The sequence below is a fragment of the Ceratotherium simum genome, chromosome 1, assembly GCF_057802395.1.
Source record: "Ceratotherium simum simum isolate JZ-2026a chromosome 1, ASM5780239v1, whole genome shotgun sequence".
In the NCBI taxonomy this organism is placed as follows: Eukaryota; Metazoa; Chordata; class Mammalia; order Perissodactyla; family Rhinocerotidae; genus Ceratotherium; species Ceratotherium simum.
The window spans coordinates 85,079,184-85,099,018 of NC_141900.1; the positions used below are offsets into that span (position 1 = coordinate 85,079,184).

Consider the following 19,835-nt stretch of genomic DNA (forward strand, 5'->3'; position numbering starts at 1 on the left):
TTTTTTTTTTCCTGAAGAAGATTACCCCTGAGCTAACATTCAATTCCAATCCTCCTCTTTTTGCTGAGGTAGATTGGCCCTGGGCTAACATCCATGCCCATCTTCCTCTACTTTATATGGGACGCCGCCACAGCATGGCTTGCGTAGGTCTGTGCCTGGGATCCGAATCTGCGAACCCCAGGCCACCGAAGCAGAGTGTGCAAACTTAACCTCTATGACACTGGGCCAGCCTCTGTGTCTTAGTTTTTAACAGAAAAGTTTAAAAAGTAAAAAAAAAATTAAAAATAGAAAAAAGCTTACAGAATAAGGATATAAAGAAAAAATGTTTTGTACAGCTGTACACTATGTTTGTGTCTTAGGCTGTTATTACAAAAGAGTCAAAAAGTTAAAAAAATTAAAAAGTTTATAAAATAAAAAAGTTACAATAAACCAAGGTTAATTAATTATTGAAGAAAGAAAAATATTTTTTTATAAACTTGGGGTTTCCTAAGTGGACAGTGTTTATAAAGTCTACAGTAGTGTACCGTAATGTCCTGGGCCTTCACATTCACTCACCACTCGCTCACTGACTCACCCAGAGCAACGTCTAGTCCTGCAAGCTCCATTCATGGTAAGTGCCTGATACAGGTGTACCATTTTTTATCTTTTATACCGCATTTTCACCGTACCTTTTCTATGTTTAGATACACAAATACTTACCATTGTGTTAAAATTGCCTACAGTACTCAGTACAGTTTGAGGTTTGTAGCCTAGGAGCAATAGGCTATACTGTATAGCCTAGGTGTGCAGTAGGCTATACCATCTAGGTTTGTGTAAGTATACTCTATGATGTTCGCACAACGACAAAATCGCCTAATGACACATTTCTCAGAATATATCCCCGTCATTAAGCGATGCACGACTGTAATTCAAACAGTACAAAAAAGTATACTTTGAAAAGAAGTCTTTTTTTTCACCACAGTTACCAATGCCCTCCCCCTCCTAAGGCAACCATATTTTTCTCCTCCCAGAGATTGTCTGGACGTGTTCAAGGATATATGGGTATATATCCTTTTTTTATTCCTTTACCCAAGTGATAGCATATTTTTAAGAAATAAGTCTTGGTATCGTTCCATATCAGTATATATAAAGCTGCCTTATTCTTTTAATGGCTACAAAACATTACATGATATGGATGTATCATAATTTATTTAACTGGTGCTCTGGTGATGGACATTTAAGTTGTCTCCAGTATCTGGTTATTGCAAACAATGTTGCAATGAATATTCGTCTGCTTACTTAAAATGAGAGCCTACTGCACAAGTAAGCGAGGTACTCCAGCACATGGGGCCATGCTGATGTTCTCTGTGTCATTTAAGTTTTTGGTTTATGTGCTACAACACTGTAAAAGAAACTTCCTATTTCTTTTACAAGGAAAGGAGAAAAAAATGTCAAGAACGGAAAGTAGTGTGTTAAGAAAGCAAAAGTAATAACCTTGCAGGTTGTTTGACTGTTTGAATTTCTGATGTTATAGACTTTGTATCAATAAAAAAGACAAAGGTTAGTTTTCTCTTCTAATGAGCAAGTCTTAAGAAGAAATAAGCCCAATGAGAAATAAGCTCCTGCTTCTGATGTAACAGCTTTGGGGAATGGGAAGCAGGCCTCCCAGCCAGGGGAGAAACACAAAGAGATTTAACCCCTCAACTTCATGCAACCTGAAGAAGTCCAGTCTGAGTGGAAGTTTCTTGTCCTGGTACCAGGGATAGGAGATGCAGGAGGAGAGGAGGAGTTGGTGCCACTACAGTGGTGTACAGTGAATGTTTAACAACCAACCAGGTCTCCTACGGGGGAAAAAAAAAAAATATATATATATATATATATATATGCATACATATAAGTATATATGTTTTTCTTAATAAATTTTACTGACATGTATAGCACACAGTTTATAAATAACAAAATGTACAATGCTTTTTATTGTAAATTTCATATAGCCAATTGATTCTCACAGAAGGCTTCCATTGATTTTTGTCAAACTCTTGTATTCCTAGCCAACCTATGCAGCTGACAAACAAGGGTAGTTCCTACCTGAATGTTGGTTGATTTTTCCACTTACATCAATGAATAAGGCGGAAGTGAAATAGCAAAGTTGGATATTGTAGCTTTACATGTTCGTCAATGACTTAAGCAACTTCTTTGCTAATCAGATAATAGCTTTCAAATACTGGAAGACTATTTCCTCAGATTCTTTTGTGCCCACAATATAACAGCTACAGACACACTTTTGAGTTTAATCTGCATCATTAACATTTTCTTTATCACTTTAGTCTAGACAATTAGCCTGATTTGTAGCATTTGGTGATTTCCATGGTGTAAATAACTCCCAATATGGCTGGTTTCAAGATAGTGACCAACAGGCAGTTCCTGAACACACAATGAGAAGAGATATGCAACAGTAGCCATCATTATATGGTATTTCTACCATGTGGATACAATAGATACAAATGTCCTGAAGGGTGTAGAGAGCAGTAAAATGTAAATAAGAAGTGATAAGTTTGGGTTATTTATTACCTTTGTTTCTTATGTAATTTATTTAATTGTAAGTTTATATAATTAAATTTTTAATAATGGTTGTGTTTAACAACTGGCCTGTAAAGTTCCTGAAAATTTAACAATCAGATCTCGTGATCTTTTTTGCGCTGGCTCCAGTATACCACTGTGCCACTAATTCTTCCTTTGCCCACTGGTTCCAAATAAAATCCTCTTTGCTTTGTTAACCACCTGGTGTTTAAACAAAAATTCTCATTTTATCCCATGAGATGGGGAAGGGAAGACTGTGGTGAACTGCTGTCCCCCAACCGAGCTCCACTGGCCAGGGGAGGGCCTGATTTTAGGTGAATGACTCACACTTACAGAAAAAGTTTGTGAGATGCTTCGCTGTGAGGGGGAAGATTGAAGGCTGAGGGTTTCCCAAGAGCCTTCTTTGCTGTTCTGGCCAGCTCACTGCTGTCTTGGCATAACCTTGGGAGAGTCATTGTACTCATGTTTGTGGGGGGATTGAGTGAAAAATGGAGTAGGCTACATTACTGCTAGTTTGTAGTGAGTAGGAAGAGGGAGAGAAAACCCTCCTCACTCCCAATCCTTTCTTTCCTCTTCTTTTTTTCCTTTCCTGTTGTTACCCATCACATTGCCTGATGTCATTCCTGCCATTGTGAGCTGACAGGCTCTCCCTGGCCTGCTGGACAGCCCACAAGTCAGGAGGGCAGGTGGAGCCGTGGAGCTGGGGGGAGCAGTGGTCACACCAACACCTGGAGTTGGGCTGGGTCTGCGTGGAGCCCCAGAGATGTTCCCCAGCCCATTCTTCCCAAGGATCAATGAATAAAATTAGGGGCCTTCCACCTGAGGTCAGGGAACCAGGCCCTGGAGTAGAACTTGGGGTGGAAGATGGCCTTCTTTGTCAACTGATTCATTCTCCAGAATTCAACCTCTTCTCCGACTCGGCGGTGTTTGAAAGCAACTTTATCCAGGTATCCTTGTGCAGCTCAGGGCCAGCTCTCTTTCTCTTTCCAAAACCTGTTTCTGGGGCTTGGTCCAAAAATGCTGTAGCCTTTGAAAGCCCTGGGGAAGAAAAAGAAGCCACTATGGCTAGAGAAATCAGAGGGTCTGGGTCCCAAGTTCACCTGTTTGTGCCTATAGGGTCATAGAGTTCCCTGCAGGTTGCGTGTTTTAAGGAAATAGAGTTCTACCCTGCAAAAGGAGACTTCAGCGCTCACTCCCAGGCAGGGTCCACAGGCACCCTCCTGGGGCCACTAGCGCAAACTGGTTAGAGGGGATGAAGGTAGCTGCCAGAATCCCTGCTCTGAAATCTAACCTCCTCTCTCTGGGATGGTTTAGAAACAGCCTCGTTTGAGAGCAAGGCCCCTGAATAAATTGGCCTTGGCCAGATTCTACCATCCCTCAAAGGGTGGTGATATGATGGATGGAAGTGAGCATTTGTGGCATGGAAAGCATGGAGCCACAGGGATATGGGGCGGTCATTTTAATATGTATGACACCTACCGAGGTGCTGCCTGTCCCTCTCTCGTGATCTGGCCGGAACCTGTGCACCTGTGCTCCCTTGCAGGTGTGGCATAACCAGTTAATAAGCAAGCTGTGTGTCGGGCAGGAGGTGCATAGAGAGATCAGATATTGTCCCTGGTCCAGAAGCTTATGAATTTGTAGGTTTCAAGGGCATGTTATAAAATGGTAACTGTTAAGAAAGCTCTATGTCAGATGGCTCGGACCAACTGATCCCTAAAGCATGAGCACAGAGAGTGGTGCCGAGGGAGTTCAGAGCACTCTCTCTGGATTTTGGCAGTTGAAGAAGGCTTCCCGGAAGACAGGGTCTTAAGCCATTCTTTGAGATATTGCTGAGACTTTCGTAAGTGGAAGAGTAGGGAGAGGATGTTCCGGGTAGAGAGACCGCAGGTACCTGGTGAAGGCAGGAGGCTGGAATGCTCAGGGAGGGTTTGCAGTCAAGAATCCATTTCATGGGGGCCAGCCCAGTGGCGTAGTGGTTAAGTACGCATGCTCCGCTTTGGTGGCCCAGGGTATGTGGGTTCAGATCCTGGGCGCGGACATACACACCGCGGATTGAGACGTGCTGTGGTGGCATCCTGCCTATAAAGTGGAGGAAGATTGGCACAGATGTTAGCTCTGGGACACTCTTCCTCACACACAAAATATATATATATATATATCCACTTGGTGTAGTTGAAAAGCCGTGAGGAGTTACAGGAGAGAGTGGGCAAAATTTGAGGTGGGTATTGGGCTTAATTTGGAGACCTCTTCACAGAAAAGCGAGCTACTCTCTGATGAAGTCCCCCAGAGTTCTAACAGCTGGTTCATGGCTCTGGGTGCTCCATGTCCCTGCACTGCCCCAGGGAGCAGCGTAGTTGGGCGATCAGCGGGCAACATGGGGACGCGCTCATTCCTAACACACTCTCGGTAGAGAGGGAGCAGTAACATGGGAGGTCCAGATTCTAGTCCAGAGATATGGATTCAGGATACCAAATTCTAGTCATTTCTATTTGGATGTGATTCTATTTTGGCAGCAAGTTTATTCTCTTAATAAGTTCTCTTTGGCCTAATATTAGAACTGTTTAGATTCTCTGGCTGGACACTAAGTGTCTCAGGCAGCAGGAAACTCAGACTGTGCCCAGGAGGGGGAAAGCCCGCCTGCTGAAGCTGACCCACGGTGGAGCTAACGTTTCCTTGAGATGATCCTCCCACACCATTATGCTGCACCCTCCCTCCCGCTCCTCAGCATCACCCTCACCTCCCTCACCTCTGAGCAGCATCACCCACAAACATTTATTTAGCACTTACTCTCAGTGTGTGCAGCCCTCTCTTTTTTGTAGTGGATATGAGTTTCATTCCACAGCATGTCTCCAAGAAATGTCACTTTTTTTTTCAAAATCAACATTCACTTTTCTTGGAGCACCATCTGGTCAGGTTTGTGGGAACTTAAATTTCAGTCATCCCTGGGGCTTTCCCCATGTCCCCAGTTCCACTAGGGGCTGTGAAATGATCCCGATGGTCTTACAAAGTCTAGAACATTGGGTGAAAGCCCTCTTGTCTTGGGAATATAGGGGTCACTCCTCAGATGTTTGTTACCCTGGTCCCTGTGGTTCCTTAGAGGCCACAGTTTTGGTGCTTCTCTGCCTGCCCTGGACAGTGAGGTGGGAGTGTCTTAGCTGAGACACGGTGCCCCAGTGCCAGGCATCCCGTCTCCCTGTCCTGACACAGCCCCGGGTGCTGCAACAGAACAGGTCGTTATTACACTCAAGACTCAGTAACAAGCTGGGCCCTCCCTCATCTTGGGGGAAGCTCCCCAAACCTCCCTCAAGTTGGACTGCCTGGGTCTTTCCCATTCAACAGCTCTTTCCTCACTCTCCTCCTCTTCCGGAACTTTCTTCACACAATCTCCCATCCAGACCATTGGAAACCTCTCCTGGTTTCCTCTATTCAAACCTCCTCTATTCAAGGCTGGAGGAATAACATTTTAATGCCACTCAGTTTTTCTTACTAGTGCATCCTTTTAAAACTAGTTAATGCAGAGGACATGAAGAAGGGCAATATAGCGTTCCTTTTGGCAATGAGCTTAAGTCTATTTGGGGAGACCTACAAAGAGGATGGATGCAGGTCATGGCCCCACCCAATGTTCCACGTGCCTGCAAGAAGCACAGGTGCTCCAAGCCCGTCGCAAGTTGAAGTGCCACTTTCTAGCACCTGTACCTTCCACCCTTGTCTTTTGCTTCTCTCTGACCCACATACCTGGGGCTGATTTCTAGGTCACTAAGCCCGGGAACTGGATGGATGTCTGTGAAGGGTCTACCACTGTGATCCTCGGGGTGACCTCCTCGGTGCCCTCCTTGCCACTCCCCAACATCCTCCTGATGGCCAACGTCACCTGGCCGCAGGGTCAGTCTTCCACTTGGAGCCCACCTGGTTCTGCTCCAGTCATCACCCTCAGCAGGTAAAGAAATGCTTGAGGGAGGGGCCAGAAGGGGTGGGATGACTGACTGCATGGTTTTGCCGCTGGACTTTAGATGAAAAGAAAGGACTGTGTTCTTTAGTGTATAAACTATGTAGAGTTCATTCATTCATTTAACAAATATCTATTTAGTATCTGTTTGTACCAAGCACTGTACTTGGTGCTGTGGGTAGAGCACCAGTCCCTGTCTCAGCCTAGTTTTTGAGGATATTGGCTTTTGCTTATTTTTCCTTTTGCTTATTTTTATTTTCTCTATATAGACTTACGGGGTTTCCAAAAAAAGGAGAAGGGTATGAAAGTCAAATGGGATTTTGAGGTGTTGAGATGGAAAAAAAAAATCGTGGTAGTATAGGAGACGTCCATCCTTCTCCTTACTCTTTCAACACAGTTAATCAGGATATAGGGAGAAGGAGACCTGGAAATGGAGTCAGAAAACCTTGGTTCCAGAAAACCTTGGTTCTACTTAAGAAGAACTAAATTTGGGCAAATCACTTAGCTTCTCTGAGCCTCAGTTTCCAATTCTGAAAAAGGTAATTAATAATACTTATCTTTCCTTCATCAAGGGGTTGTTGTGAGGATTAAATGAGATATTATATGTTGACCATCAGCCATTGTTACTGATGTGGGCAGATTCTTTAACAACTAAGGCCCTGGACCTCAGAGAAGAGTCAGTCTTAGTAACCATTCCTACTCTCAGACCACGAGCTTTCTCTCTTGGACATCCCCCAAGCAGAGGTGGGAGCCTAGTGAGGTTGAGCCAGGCTCTAGGTAGGCACCAGCATGGTTGATTAAAATCATGGGCTTCTCCACTGTGGGAATTTCCTGATTGTGTCCAGGATTCTCCCCCTGAAGTATGTGGAGCTGCGAATCTGCGACCGGCTCCAACGCATCCTGAGGGTTAGGACGGTGACTGAAAAGATCTACTACCTGAGGCTCCATGAAAAACATCCAGAGGCCGTGTTTCAATTCTGGATCCGCTTGGTGAAAATTCTGCAGAAAGGTCTGTCCATCACCACCAAAGACCCGAGAATCCAGTTCACTCACTGCCTGGTGCCCAGGATGCCCAGCAGCTCCACCGAAACAACAGTAAGTGGGCCCTCCCGCCAAGATCTGTAGAGTCAGGGGGGAAGGGAGGCATAGCGCCTTGTGGGGACTGGTGGATATTCAAGTCTAGTGAATTGACGAGCAGACTTCATTTTCAAGGGTCAATGATATGCACACACCCAATTGAGATCTACAAACATAGAAAGCAAATTAATTTAGTTTTCCTGAAAAAGAGCTATAAAGTACTTAACTCACATAAAAATGGTTTTCTATTTTTTTGCTGGTTTTTTTTTTTTCAGTGTTATAAAGGACTAATGCTCCTTGAAGAAAATGAAAAAATTACAGGAAAATCACCCCCACTTCTCTCCAGCCCCAAGCAATCACTTGGAACATTTTGGCATATTTCCTTCTAGTCTTTCATTTTAACTGAAGTTTTAATTTATATATTTGAGGACATTAAATATATATACATTTCTGAATGTTGCTTTTTTCAATTTAGCTTATATCATAAGCACTTTTCCATGTCTTTTAAAAGCTCTTCATACACATCAGTTTGATAATTTCATGCTATTCAGTTGTATGAACAAATTAGAACTTACTTCACCATTCCCCTACCAATAGACATTTAGAGTTATTTCTAACTTTTCATTATTGTAAAGGATGCTAAAAACAAGCATGCATGTCCACATTTCTGATTGTTTTCTCAGAATAGACTTTTAGAAGCAGAATTCAAAGGGTATGAACATTTTTAAGGTTCTTGATACATATTGCCAGATTATTTCCAGAAAGGTCATACCAAATTATACTCTCTATGAGTGTCTGTGTCACTGAATCCTTATCACAACTGAGAAGTATGAATTTTAATAAATTTTCTAATATGATAGCTAAAAAGGTGGCATCTTTGATTTTCAATGAGTTTGAGCATTGTTACATGTTTTTTTTGTTGTTTTTTTGCATTGTCTGTTATGTTGTTTGGCCATTTTTCTATTGGCATCCTTGTATTTTTCTAAATTGATTTGTAAAACAAAGCTTTTTATACATCAAGAATTTTAACCTTTTAATCACAAGCTTTTGCAAGTATTTCCCCCAAGGATTTGCTTTTCCCTTTCAAGTTATTTAAGATTTTTTTCTTTCCTTTGACACAGAGAAGCCTTTCCCAGGACCTGCTGAGGGTAGAAGCACAGGAAGGAAAAGCTCAATAGATTAGATTGCCTAAAATCTTCAGATTTCAGAATCCAAACACTTTCCCCCTCTCATTTAAGTTGTATGCTTCAGGTATGCCATCACTAACTTCGAAAGTCAGCTTGTACAGCTCTCCTGCTCTGGTTCTTAATGTTCCGATCTTGTGTTCTGGGCGGAATAGTCACAGCACCCCATCAGAGAGAGGAGGTGGTCCTGCCCCGGGCCTCGTTTTTGGTCTGATGATGCTAGGGCTTAATGTCTGAGGAACAGGTCCCCAGGGGTAGGCTGGAAGGCTCAACTGAGTGCCTTCAAGGTTCCGGCCCGAGGAGGCCAAGAACTATCAGGGAGCAGAGCTGGTCATCTGACTGTATATTTCTCCATCCAGCCTGAAAGCAGCCTCCCATCATCCTCCCAGCCCAGTGAAAGCTTCCTGCTGTCAGCAGCTGAGCAGACAAGCGGCAGTTTCTCACATCTCACAGGAAGGTCTCAGCTCACAGCAGACAGGTGGGTCCTCTGTGCAGGCAGCCCCGCATCCCTTCCTGCAGCAGAGCCATGGATGGGGTCAGTGACACCCTCTACCAGCCTATCTCAGTTCCTTCTTTTTATTCTAGACAGGTATGCACGTGACTTTTACCCCTCAACTTGATTGTAAGCCTGTCCTTGAAAACAGGGTCTGTGGCTGATTGATCTGAATATTTCCTAGGCAAACCCCAGTGTTTTCATATGGAAGGTGCTCAGTAAAAGGAATGAGGGATGAGTCAATTAATTCAAAGAAGGGTAAGCTAATAAAGCAGGCTCATGGGGTCAGATCCTATCGACTATCTCCAATCCTAACTCACCAAGGTCCCATGGGTAAGACAATCCCATGTTCTCTTTGCCTCACCTATCTCTTCTGTAAATGGACAGTACAGACAGTAATCCAAAAGGGAGACCATGACTGGCTACAAAGTTTTACTAATTTACTAAGTAATTGTATTAGACTCTTTCTGTAACAAGCAATAGAAACCCAAAGCAAGATTGTGCAACCAGTATGTTAAACAAATACAACTTGTAGGGTGTCACCAAAATGCAAATTTATTTTTGTCTTCCCTTTGTAATTTTTTCAGTGGGAGAAATTTTCCTCTTGCCCCTGGATAAAAGCTGGTTCTTGGGGCTGGCCCAGTGGCGTAGTGGTTGAGTTTGTGTGCTCCGCTTCAGCGGCCTCGGGGTTCACGGGTTCTGATCCCAGGCATGGAACCATGCACTGCTCACCAAGCTGTGCTGTGGTAGCGTCCCACATACAAAATAGAGGAAGATTGGCACAGATGTTAGCTCAGGGACAGTCTTCCTCAAGCAAAAAGAGGAAGATTGGCAACAGATGTTAGCTCAGGGCGAATCTTCCTCACTCTCTGGGAAGGCCCCATAGCAGATGAGCTCCCTCTTAGAACATAAAAGGTCCTTTGGTCCCTTTAAATTGCAAAAGCAGCATCCATCCTGAAATTAAAATGTTCAGTGGGTGAAAATTATCCAAACTCTGGACTGATCACACCTTTTCCCTTTTCTCAGCCTGGCCCCATATTAAGATGGCCTTTCATAGTAGGGACTGGGTTGTCACTCTTCTCTTTCTGTTTGCCTACGTTCAAAGCTGACTTTTTTCCTCTTAGGTTCTTTGGGTTCTTTAAAGTCCCCCTCATGCCCCCCCACCCCGACTGCAGCTCTGGTGATGCTGTGACACCTTCCTTGCATGTGGCCACCACCCCTCCTTGCGCCCTGGCTCTGCAGGAATCCGAGCCACCCAGGCACTAGTTGTCAGAGTCCCCTCACTCCTTAAGGGAGTCCTCTTGGGTGGGGTTTACGGTGGCTCCAGGCTGGCTCCTCGCTCTGATACAGTCCACCTCTGGTCCTCAGGAAATGCCCTCTCACACTTCGGCCACTGGAGAGGAGGACTGTGCCTCCTGGACACAGAAGCAACTCCTCTTCACTCCACCACCAAAGAAACCCCCTCTCCCATCTCTGCCACTCTCCATGTTTCCTGGGCAGGAGTTGTGCCCCTACCTACTGGGTCTCCCAGACCCCGGGGACCAAGCTCAAGCTCTCTGGGTGGTCTCGGAAGCCCCTGTTTTTCATTTTCGGGGGAAGAGGCAGCAGCTCTATACAAAGGACTCTCCACACATCCTCTCTGTTGGAGCTTTTATAGCCTCGCTCCGGGGCAGCGTCCCAGTGGTGGTCATGATGGTCAGTTCTCTCAGGTCACACTGTGCCTTGTATGTACTTTCCAGTCTTCTGTTTGTTTGTTCGTTTCAAGATAGTTTTCTTGAATTATAATGTAAATTTTCTTCTTTGGGTGCCCTTATTATTTGTATGTTGGATCATCTTTGCCCATCTAATAGATCTGTCACTTTCTCTTTCTTTTATATTCTTTAAACTCTCCTCCCTTTAGTCCTCTATCTCCCTTGAGGTGATATCTGCTTTCTTTGATCTTGTGTTCTTTATAGTTTAGGCTTCATTTTGGAAATAATTTTTTTTTCCTAAAAATGTCTAATGTTTGTCTCAACTTTATCACTTCCTCCATAAATCTTTAAAATTCTGACTTCTATTGTTCTTTCACGTAGTCTGTCATTTTCTTAATTTCTTTTAGCTCATTTTGAGATGCTAGGTTGCAGTTTCCATGTGTTTTGTAGGCACATCTTTTTTTTTTTTGCGAGGAAGATCAGCCCTGAGCTAACATCTGCCAATCCTCCTCTTTTTGCTGGGGAAGACTGGCCCTGGGCTAACATCTGTGCCCACTTTCCTCCACTTTATATGGGACGCCGCCACAGCATGGCCTGAAGAGCAGTGCCTCAGTGCGCACCCGGGATCCAAACCACGGGCCGCCAGCAGCAGAGCACGAGCACTTAACTGCTATGCCACGGGGCCGGCCCCTGTAGGCACATCTTTTTAATGTACTTTCATGGTCTGTAAGGATTTATTATGCTTCATATCCTCCTCCTTTCTTATATAATTTTGTGTGTGGTTTGATTATGATCCTTTACTGATGCTTATTTTTACGTGAAATGGTGTTCCTGAACCTTTGGGAAGGTGGCAGGCGTCCGGTAGCTTTCCGGCTTCTGCTCTAGAGCTCCCTCTTGTGTCGTTCTTGTGAAGTGTTTATGGCCCTCTTTGGCTGTGTTCGTCTCTCTTACCTTCAGCTGACCTCTCTCTTTGCTTTGCTTCTATTGTCTCTATCTTACTCAATTTGTTTGTTTGTTTGTTTTTTTAGGTGGACTGACTTTATAATTTTATTTATTTATTTTTTCCCCCAAAGCCCCAGTAGATAGTTGTATGTCATAGCTGCACATCCTTCTAGTTGCTGTATGTGGGACACGGCCTCAGCATGGCCAGAGAAGCAGTGCGTCGGTGCGCGCCCAAGATCCGAACCCAGGCCACCAGCAGTGCAGTGCGCGCACATAACCACTAAGCCACGGGGCCGGCCCTATCTTACTCAATTTGGATTCAGTTTCCAGTGGCTTTTCCTTAGCTTGAGGCTGTGTCCTGCAAGGGAGAGTGTTCTGATGGTTTTGAGAGTTCATAGGGCACATAACGCTCCAGCCCCTTCAGATTTCACCACGGACCCCTGGCACTTACGTCCAGTTTCCTTCTTAAGTTGGCCTGCAGCACTTTCTGGAGAGACTGTGGGAGATTTAGGAGCACTCCTGTTTTTAGGTACATCAGATACCCTGTTGCTTCTCTCCACTTCCTCTCACACAGATACTGATATCACATGGGTCTTGAGCTGTCTGGCGCTTATCTCAAACAGACTTTATCTCAAACATGTGGGACTCATATTCCCCCAAATTTTGGTGGGAGGGGGAGGTGGGGTGAGGAGTGACTCCAAAGCACCATTGTAAGTTTGCTTCTGTCAGGTGCCTCAAAGATGTTACTGGCTCAGGAGAAATCTTTTATACTAGTTTCTCAGCATGGGAGTTCTTGGACCATTTCATTACAGACCTCAAACCAGCATGAGGACAGGCCCAAAGATAAGAAATTTCAGAAGACTTTTTTTTTGACCCAGAATCCAGGTTGATATAGATGAGCTTGTGACCCTGGATGGATTTCGTTCTGGTGTAACTTTTTGCCAAGAATGTAGCTTTGAAAGTCCTGGATTTATATACTTAAATACTTCAGTTAGCTCCCCGTCCAGCTTGGGCCCTAGACCTTATCTCCTGTGTCAGAGGGCCATGAAAACCCCAGCCCTGGGTGACCAAGACTGGCAAGTCACTCAGGCAGCCCAGGTTCTGCTCACACTCACTTCGCCGGTCTTTAATTTTTGGCCCCTGGGATTCTTCTTTACTTCTTGTGAGTTCAACAATGCATTTAAAATTATACTTTTTATATTTTATCTAGCATTTCTAGGTGTGTTGTGGCAAAGAGGTTTTTAGATTATTTGGCCACATTGCCAATCTAGCTAAAAAACTCTAAAATTATTTTCACTTAAAAAAAAAAAAAAAACTCACTGCACTTATGTATGAATAGTTACAGTGTGAGTGATTTTTATTTTCTTTTTGGTGCTGTTTTATAGTTTCAAGCTTTTTCATTTAGAATAAATATGTATTTCACTTGGAATCAAAATTTAAAAAAAAAATTTTAGCCACACTGTGTGTTTTTCTAGACACACTAAGTGGTTGTGATTTTTTTTTTTTAAGTTGCTACTGTTTTGGAGAACTGTCTTAAGGTTTTCTTTGTGCTTAGGCTGATGCCGGACAGGTTATAGTGGGCATCAGACAGATATCCCGGTGGGTTCAGATTTTGCCTTGAGTCGTGACATGTTAGGTTCTCAACACATAAAAGCAATGCTTAAGGTTTGGAGGAGTGACTGTTTGACTTCAGCAGAGCAGGCCTTAGCTCCAGCCTCTCTCCCACTTGGCTTTCTCTCAGGTCACTCTTAGATACATCATACCATATGTACATATTGTCATGGCCTGTCATTTCCATGTTCACATCTGTGTTCAAGGCATTTGTGCTGGAAAAGACGTAATTAGAAAACAGTTTTTAAATTAGATTTTTAACAATGCCTTCTTTTTCTTCCATTGCTTTCAATGATTCCAAAATTCCTGGGCTCCAACAGAAACTCTGACACTGCCATTGAGATAGATGATTTCAACAGCTGCAAGACACTCTCACCTGTGGCATCTCCAGTCAATATGAATGTACCCATGAGAGCCACCTTGAGCCACAGCCTCTGGGAACAAGACAATCCGGAGGAGCACTTCCTTCAGACTCCTGTAGCCAGTGCCCTTGGACAGAACTTTTTGGGACCCTGAGATGGAGCTAAAACGTGGCGATCTTCCCTGACTTTATTCAGTCACTTGCTACAACCTCCTATAATGCTGTGTTCCCATTGTGGGCCAAACTCCATGAGAGAGGTGAGATGGTGTTTATCACAAGGTGCTTCTGTACTTCCACCAATAAACCTACAAGTGAGTCCTTAATTGTTGTAGGCTGTGCTATAGGGGTCTCCAGGCTGGGGAAGGACTGATTAGGAGCAGGAGATCACTCCTTGGGAAAATAAGTGGGAAAAACCTTCTGTCTCTGCTCAGTTGAAACCCTAAAGCAGCCAAGCAAAGCCAAGAGAGCTAGTTCAGAGGAAAGGGGCTGAGGAGAAATCCAACTTCCTCTTTCAAAGGGGGAGGCAAGGGGAACAGGCTGGGCTGCTACAAGCCCAAAGTGAAAGAAATCCTGAGAATGATGGTGACCAGCTGGGAGATGCATTTGTGTTGCCCACTTATCTCATGCAAGAAATTGGGCCTTTACCGCCCCACTTCCTGTGTTAGGGTAAAGCTAGGAAGACTCACCCTGGGCTGTGCAAACTTTGGTTGCTAATGAAGACATGGCTTCTGGTAAGGAAGATGGTGACTGCCCATCACTGGAAGTCCTAATTGACTCTTCCTACTCAGGACCTAATGAAAGCAAATGGAAGACAGTGTCCATGTGTGTCAGGGATAGGGCAGGAGCTTGATCCAACCTCTGGACAAGTGGGGAATGTTACTTGGAAAATACTACCACAACGTTCAATAAATATTTATTGAGCTCCTGCTAGGTGCCAGACTCTGCCCGATGCTGGGTATGCTAGAGAGAACAAGACAGATGGACAGTTACATGCCTCTAGGGAAGGTATGGGAGAGATACTGAGCCCTATTTTGGAGACAGAGGAAGGCCATTAAGGTTGCCATGATGTTTGAGCTACCTTGTCTGCAAATAAAGGCTGGAAGACCTGCTTTCCTATAGTTCACACTGTAGGAAACATAGTGATGGAGGGAGAAAGAACATGACTGCCCTCCCCTTGTACGTGCTCAGTTGGACTGAGCAGTCAATCCTGGCTATTGGGTCAGAAAAGGTATCTGAGCTGAGAGGACGCCTAATGTTTGTGGGTTTCCCCCTGCCTCCAATAAAAATACAAACAAAACAAATTTCCTTTTGCCATGTCACAATCAAATAAGCTGAGCATTGTTGGTGCTGGTGAGAGACATCTAGAAGCTGAACTTAGGCTAATGTGGAGGGTGACCATACTTCCCAAGTTATGCTTGTTGTCCTAGTATCATTATTAAAATGTACCCATTCCACTTTCAAAAGTGTCCCTGTATGAATGGTAAATCATTCTACTATATTTTTTTTAATTTTTTTTTTTTTTTGGTGAGTAAGATCAGCCCTGAGCTAACATCCGTGCTAATCCTCCTCTTTTTTTTTTTGCTGAGGAAGACCGGCTCTGAGCTAACATCTATTGCCAATCCTCCTCCTTTTTTTTCCCCAAAGCCCCAGTAGATAGTTGTACATCATAGTTGCACATCCTTCTAGTTGCTGTATGTGGGACGCCGCCTCAGCATGGCTGGAGAAGCGGTGCGTCGGTGCGTGCCCGGGATCCGAACCCGGGCCGCCAGTAGCAGAGCGCACGCACTTAACTGCTAAGCCATGGGGCCGGCCCTCATTCTACTATTAAGGTGTGCTTACAAATACTTAAGAGATCTCCACCCCCACCTCTGTTGTCTTGGTTTAAACCTCCATCAACTCTCTTTAGACTATTGTGATAACACCATTTGGTCTCCCAGATTCTGTCATCATTATAACAATAATAGCTAACTTGATTGGACACCTATTATGTCCCAAACACTATGCTCAGACTTTATAAAGGTCACTTCATCCACACACCTCTTCGGGAGGTAGATACCCTTATTATCACATTTCACAGATGATGAACCTGAGCCACAGAGAGGTTTAAGAGCTTACTTAAGGTCATATAGGTAGTAAGTAGCAGAGCCAGGACCTGGGTTCTGAACCCAGTAGCCTGTCTAACTCCAAAGCCTATACTCTTGAGGACTCTGATTTCTTCCCGATCCATTCCCCTTCCACACCTCTAATAGAGCAATCTGTGTGAAACAGAAATCTGACTACAGCTTCCCTCTTGACAAAACCAAACTTTTCGATATAAAATGACCAGGCCTATCTCTCCAGCCTCTCCACTGGCCACTGGTCCCCTTAAACCTCAGGCTCCCATCATGCCAAGTTTCTTGTGGTTTCCCTAATGCACATGTGTTTAGATACTGCAAGGATGTCGCACGTCCTTCACTACCCAAAGCCCTGTCCTTGTATTTTCTACTATTGCTTTCAGGACACTTATCCTCACTGATGAAGTTTTTCCATGCTACCATTGCACCCTGCAAGTGCCTGTAGTATAGCATTTCTCACATCGTTGTAGTTATTTGTTTACATGTCTGTCTCCTTGGTGGGACTATGAACTCTTGGAGAATAGATACCATTTTATATGAGTTAGAGTTCTTTGATTTCCAGTAAGAGAAGCTGATTCTAATTTAAATGAAAAAGAATTGACTGGAAGGATATGAGTTGGCTCACAGAATCAAAGGGACAGCTGAAGAGCCAGTCTTGGAACAGCTCTGGGGACTCAGGTAGGGATGGCTAATTGACGATCTCATCAGACACTCTAGCAGGCTGGGTGGTTTCCCCAAAGGAAATTGAGGGCATTATGAAACAACAGCTAGGGGAATGGATGTCTGGCAGCTGATAACAGCAAATGTCCACCACAGCTTGACTCTCTGCTATCTGTTGGAAGAGGCACTCTGCCATGGGCCTCAAGTGTCTTGCACATCCTGGCTGAGTATGCCAGATTTCGAGGCCTGACTGTCCTCTGAGCTGGAGCCGTTTCTGTCACTAGTCACGTAGGCAATTAAGTAGGTCGAGGTGACTACTGTATGACTACCTTATAACTATGTGCTCTCCGGAGGAGGTTGCTGGTTTAGTTACTGTTTGGTTATGATTTGTTGAGCCCTCAGCCCTGGGTTCCTTAGCTGCATGCATCCATTGTGTGCATGGCCCTCATCTGGGCCCATCGTGTTACCCTCCAGGGCTTGGGGTCAAGGCAACCCATACTGCCGTGCTGATGCTCCTGCTGTTTGCTGTGCTATTAGTAATAAATTGTCTTGCTTTGATCCGTTGCATCTCATTGTCTACTTTGGGCTCCTTTGGGATTGTGGTAAGTCAGTCTGCTCGCTTGCTTGGTCATTTTCTTCAGAGCATTGTTTCTCCTTGTGAGAACCTGGGTTCTTCTCTGACACTGTCCAGACCCACATACACTCTGATTCTATAATTGTTTTTACTGTTAAAAATAATCTCCTACTAGCATACTGCCTCTATTTAGGGGGAAAAAACCCTCTTTCTAGAGAAAACGCAAAGCCTCCTCAGTCACTGCATCCATTTCCAAATCTAGGTTCACTGGGCCATGTCCATTCTTCCCCTGGTTTGTTGCTATCTTGCCTTCATATTCCAAAACTTCTAGACTGAATGGTAAATTGAAGAGCCACAAACACACCCTATGTACAATAATGAGAGAAGGAATAATTTAAATAATATACATGACTGCAAAGAAAGAAACATGGGTGGGAGCTTTAGTTCTTGTTCCTGCCTCTTGGTGACAAGGCAGTAGCTGGTGTTCATGGCTCCCCTCCTCTACTGCCCATTCCACACACCCCTTGCTTTGACCAGCGCCTCAGCTGGTTGGGGTTCTTATCCTGGTCAGAAGACCACAAATCTTCATTCCTGAGAAACCTAAGGCCTTGATGGTCTTGCACGTGTAGAGTCATATGCTCTTCTGTTAACTGAGCAGGGTGCTCTAGAGAGGCATCTCAGGGATTATCTGGGTTCCCTTCCTACTCCTCCCTGCCCCCAGCTTGTAGAAGCAACTCTTTTTGCCTTTGAGGGTAAGAGTCAATCCACTCCAAACAACTCCAGAACCTCTTTTATACATAACCACCATGTTCCCCTAATGGCAAGAGGAGTCCAAAATGGCAGCCTCAGACTCCGTTTTCACTCAGTGGAATGATTTTTCTGGTGCTGGAGGAATCATTTCCATCCTTAGGTATTAAAATCTCCAAACTTCGGACATGCAAGTTACAAAATTTTTTCATACAACTCTTGCTTAGGAAACTCCTGGAGGATGCACTCCATTAAAATGAAGTAAACTCAGAAGGAGGAAAACATTGACCCAGGAAAGGGGTGGGTTCAATGTAGGAGAGAAGTGAAGGAATGTCCAGGATGCTGAAGGGAGAGCCCACAATGACAGTGAAGGACTCAGGGCTTATTGGAGCAAAGAGGGGACTCTGCTAAATGCATCTCCACAAAGATCAAATTGGTGGAATGCCTGATAAGTTTAGATTTACACATATGGCAGAGTTTATGGGTGTGCTAGGAATAGGTATACAAGACCAAGAAAACAATAAAGTGACATAAATGATTAACTCCAAGAGGAAAAAGTTGTACAAAAAAGAATATGTCAAGTATATACTTTATCTGTGATTATTCATAATACTGTAAACATGGAACATAGATTTAATCAAAGATAACAAGAACCACATTTGGAGGATGGATGTGTGTCTGTGTGGTGGGGGGAAGGAGTGGGAGAGGAGGGAGATGAAGATTAGATCTTCACCTTCCATAGTTGGAAATCAATGGTTAATACCCAAAACTGAAAAATCAAGAGGTAGCAATATAAGTGTGTCGCTGAGAGATTTGAAGATAACTGTTCAAAAAAATGTCTAAAAGAGTTTAAAGTTATTATTTCCGAGAGATGAACATGGGGATGAAGGGCGTGTGGACAAGTGACTGCCACGTTTGATAATAAGCCTTGAGAACGCCTCGACTTTGTATACTATGTTCATGTAAAATTTTGATGAAAATCATTAAAAATTTAAAATAAAAGTAAAATTATGCAGGAGACACTTGTATCTCACTATGCAGTTTGTGTAAAGAAATATTGGCAGTACAGCTGAGGTATCTCTGTTACCCTCCTTGGTTTGGTCCTCAATTCCTTGAACCCAGGGATGATGATTATCCTGAATTTGCTGTTTATAATTTCCATGTTTTAAGAAATTATATCTAGGGGCCAGCCCAGTGGCCTAGTGGTTGAGTTCGGGGCGCTCCACTTCGGCAGCCCAGGTTCATGGGTTCAGATCACAGGGGCAGACCCACACACTTGTCAAGCCATGCTGTGGCGGCGACCCACATACAAAATAGAAGCAGATTGGCACAGGTGTTAGCTCAGGGCGAATCTTCCTCAGGAAAAGAAATATTATATCTATATCTATCTATCTGTATATGTTATTATATATCTGTATCTCTATCTATCTAGCTATATATCTATATCTATCTCTGTCTCTATCTATCTATCTTCAAGTAGTTTGTAGGTTGTTTTACAACACGTGCATGTTTTGAATAGGGATGAAGTGTTTAGACAGATGGTGTTATACTTTGTGTGTTCTTTTGAAACAGTTTTTTACTCAACACTATGTCTAAGAAATTCCATTCTGACTGACAGACTACACAGTAGCATTCAGGACCCCCCCATTGGTGTTAACTCAGAGTCAATAGCCCATGGTCCCTGAAAGTTCATGTAGTTCCCTTTTACCAGGGCACATTATCACTGTAAATGGCCTAAGGTCTCTTTGGGGACACCTAGGAGAAAGGTTCAGAGTAGGTGCTCCATGGTGTTTATAATAGGGTCCTTGGTTAAGTGTCCCGGGCTTTCCTACATTTGAGGAGCTCCGGGTCTGAGCATTGACTGAGAACTGAGGAG

General features: G+C 44.0%; 1 protein-coding gene across 1 annotated transcript; it reads left to right on the forward strand.

Moving 5' to 3' along the window:
• Positions 1-3,353: 3,353 nt before the first annotated feature.
• Positions 3,354-14,155, forward strand: GARIN1A (golgi associated RAB2 interactor 1A). Its single transcript, XM_004418717.3, has 5 exons — positions 3,354-3,506; positions 6,312-6,496; positions 7,351-7,600; positions 9,126-9,244; positions 13,824-14,155. Exons 1-5 carry the CDS (start codon positions 3,354-3,356, stop codon positions 14,017-14,019), a joined length of 903 nt encoding a protein of 300 aa, XP_004418774.2. The 3' UTR covers positions 14,020-14,155.
• Positions 14,156-19,835: the final 5,680 nt, after the last annotated feature.

Excerpts from the sequence above, each read along its gene's own strand:
- GARIN1A (XM_004418717.3), top strand. The coding sequence starts at position 3,354 with ATGAATAAAATTAGGGGCCTTCCACCTGAGGTCAGGGAACCAGGCCCT. Across the intron at positions 7,601-9,125 it reads GCAGCTCCACCGAAACAACA|CCTGAAAGCAGCCTCCCATC; the intron begins GTAAGTGGGCCC and ends TTCTCCATCCAG. Across the intron at positions 9,245-13,823 it reads TCTCAGCTCACAGCAGACAG|AAACTCTGACACTGCCATTG; the intron begins GTGGGTCCTCTG and ends GGGCTCCAACAG.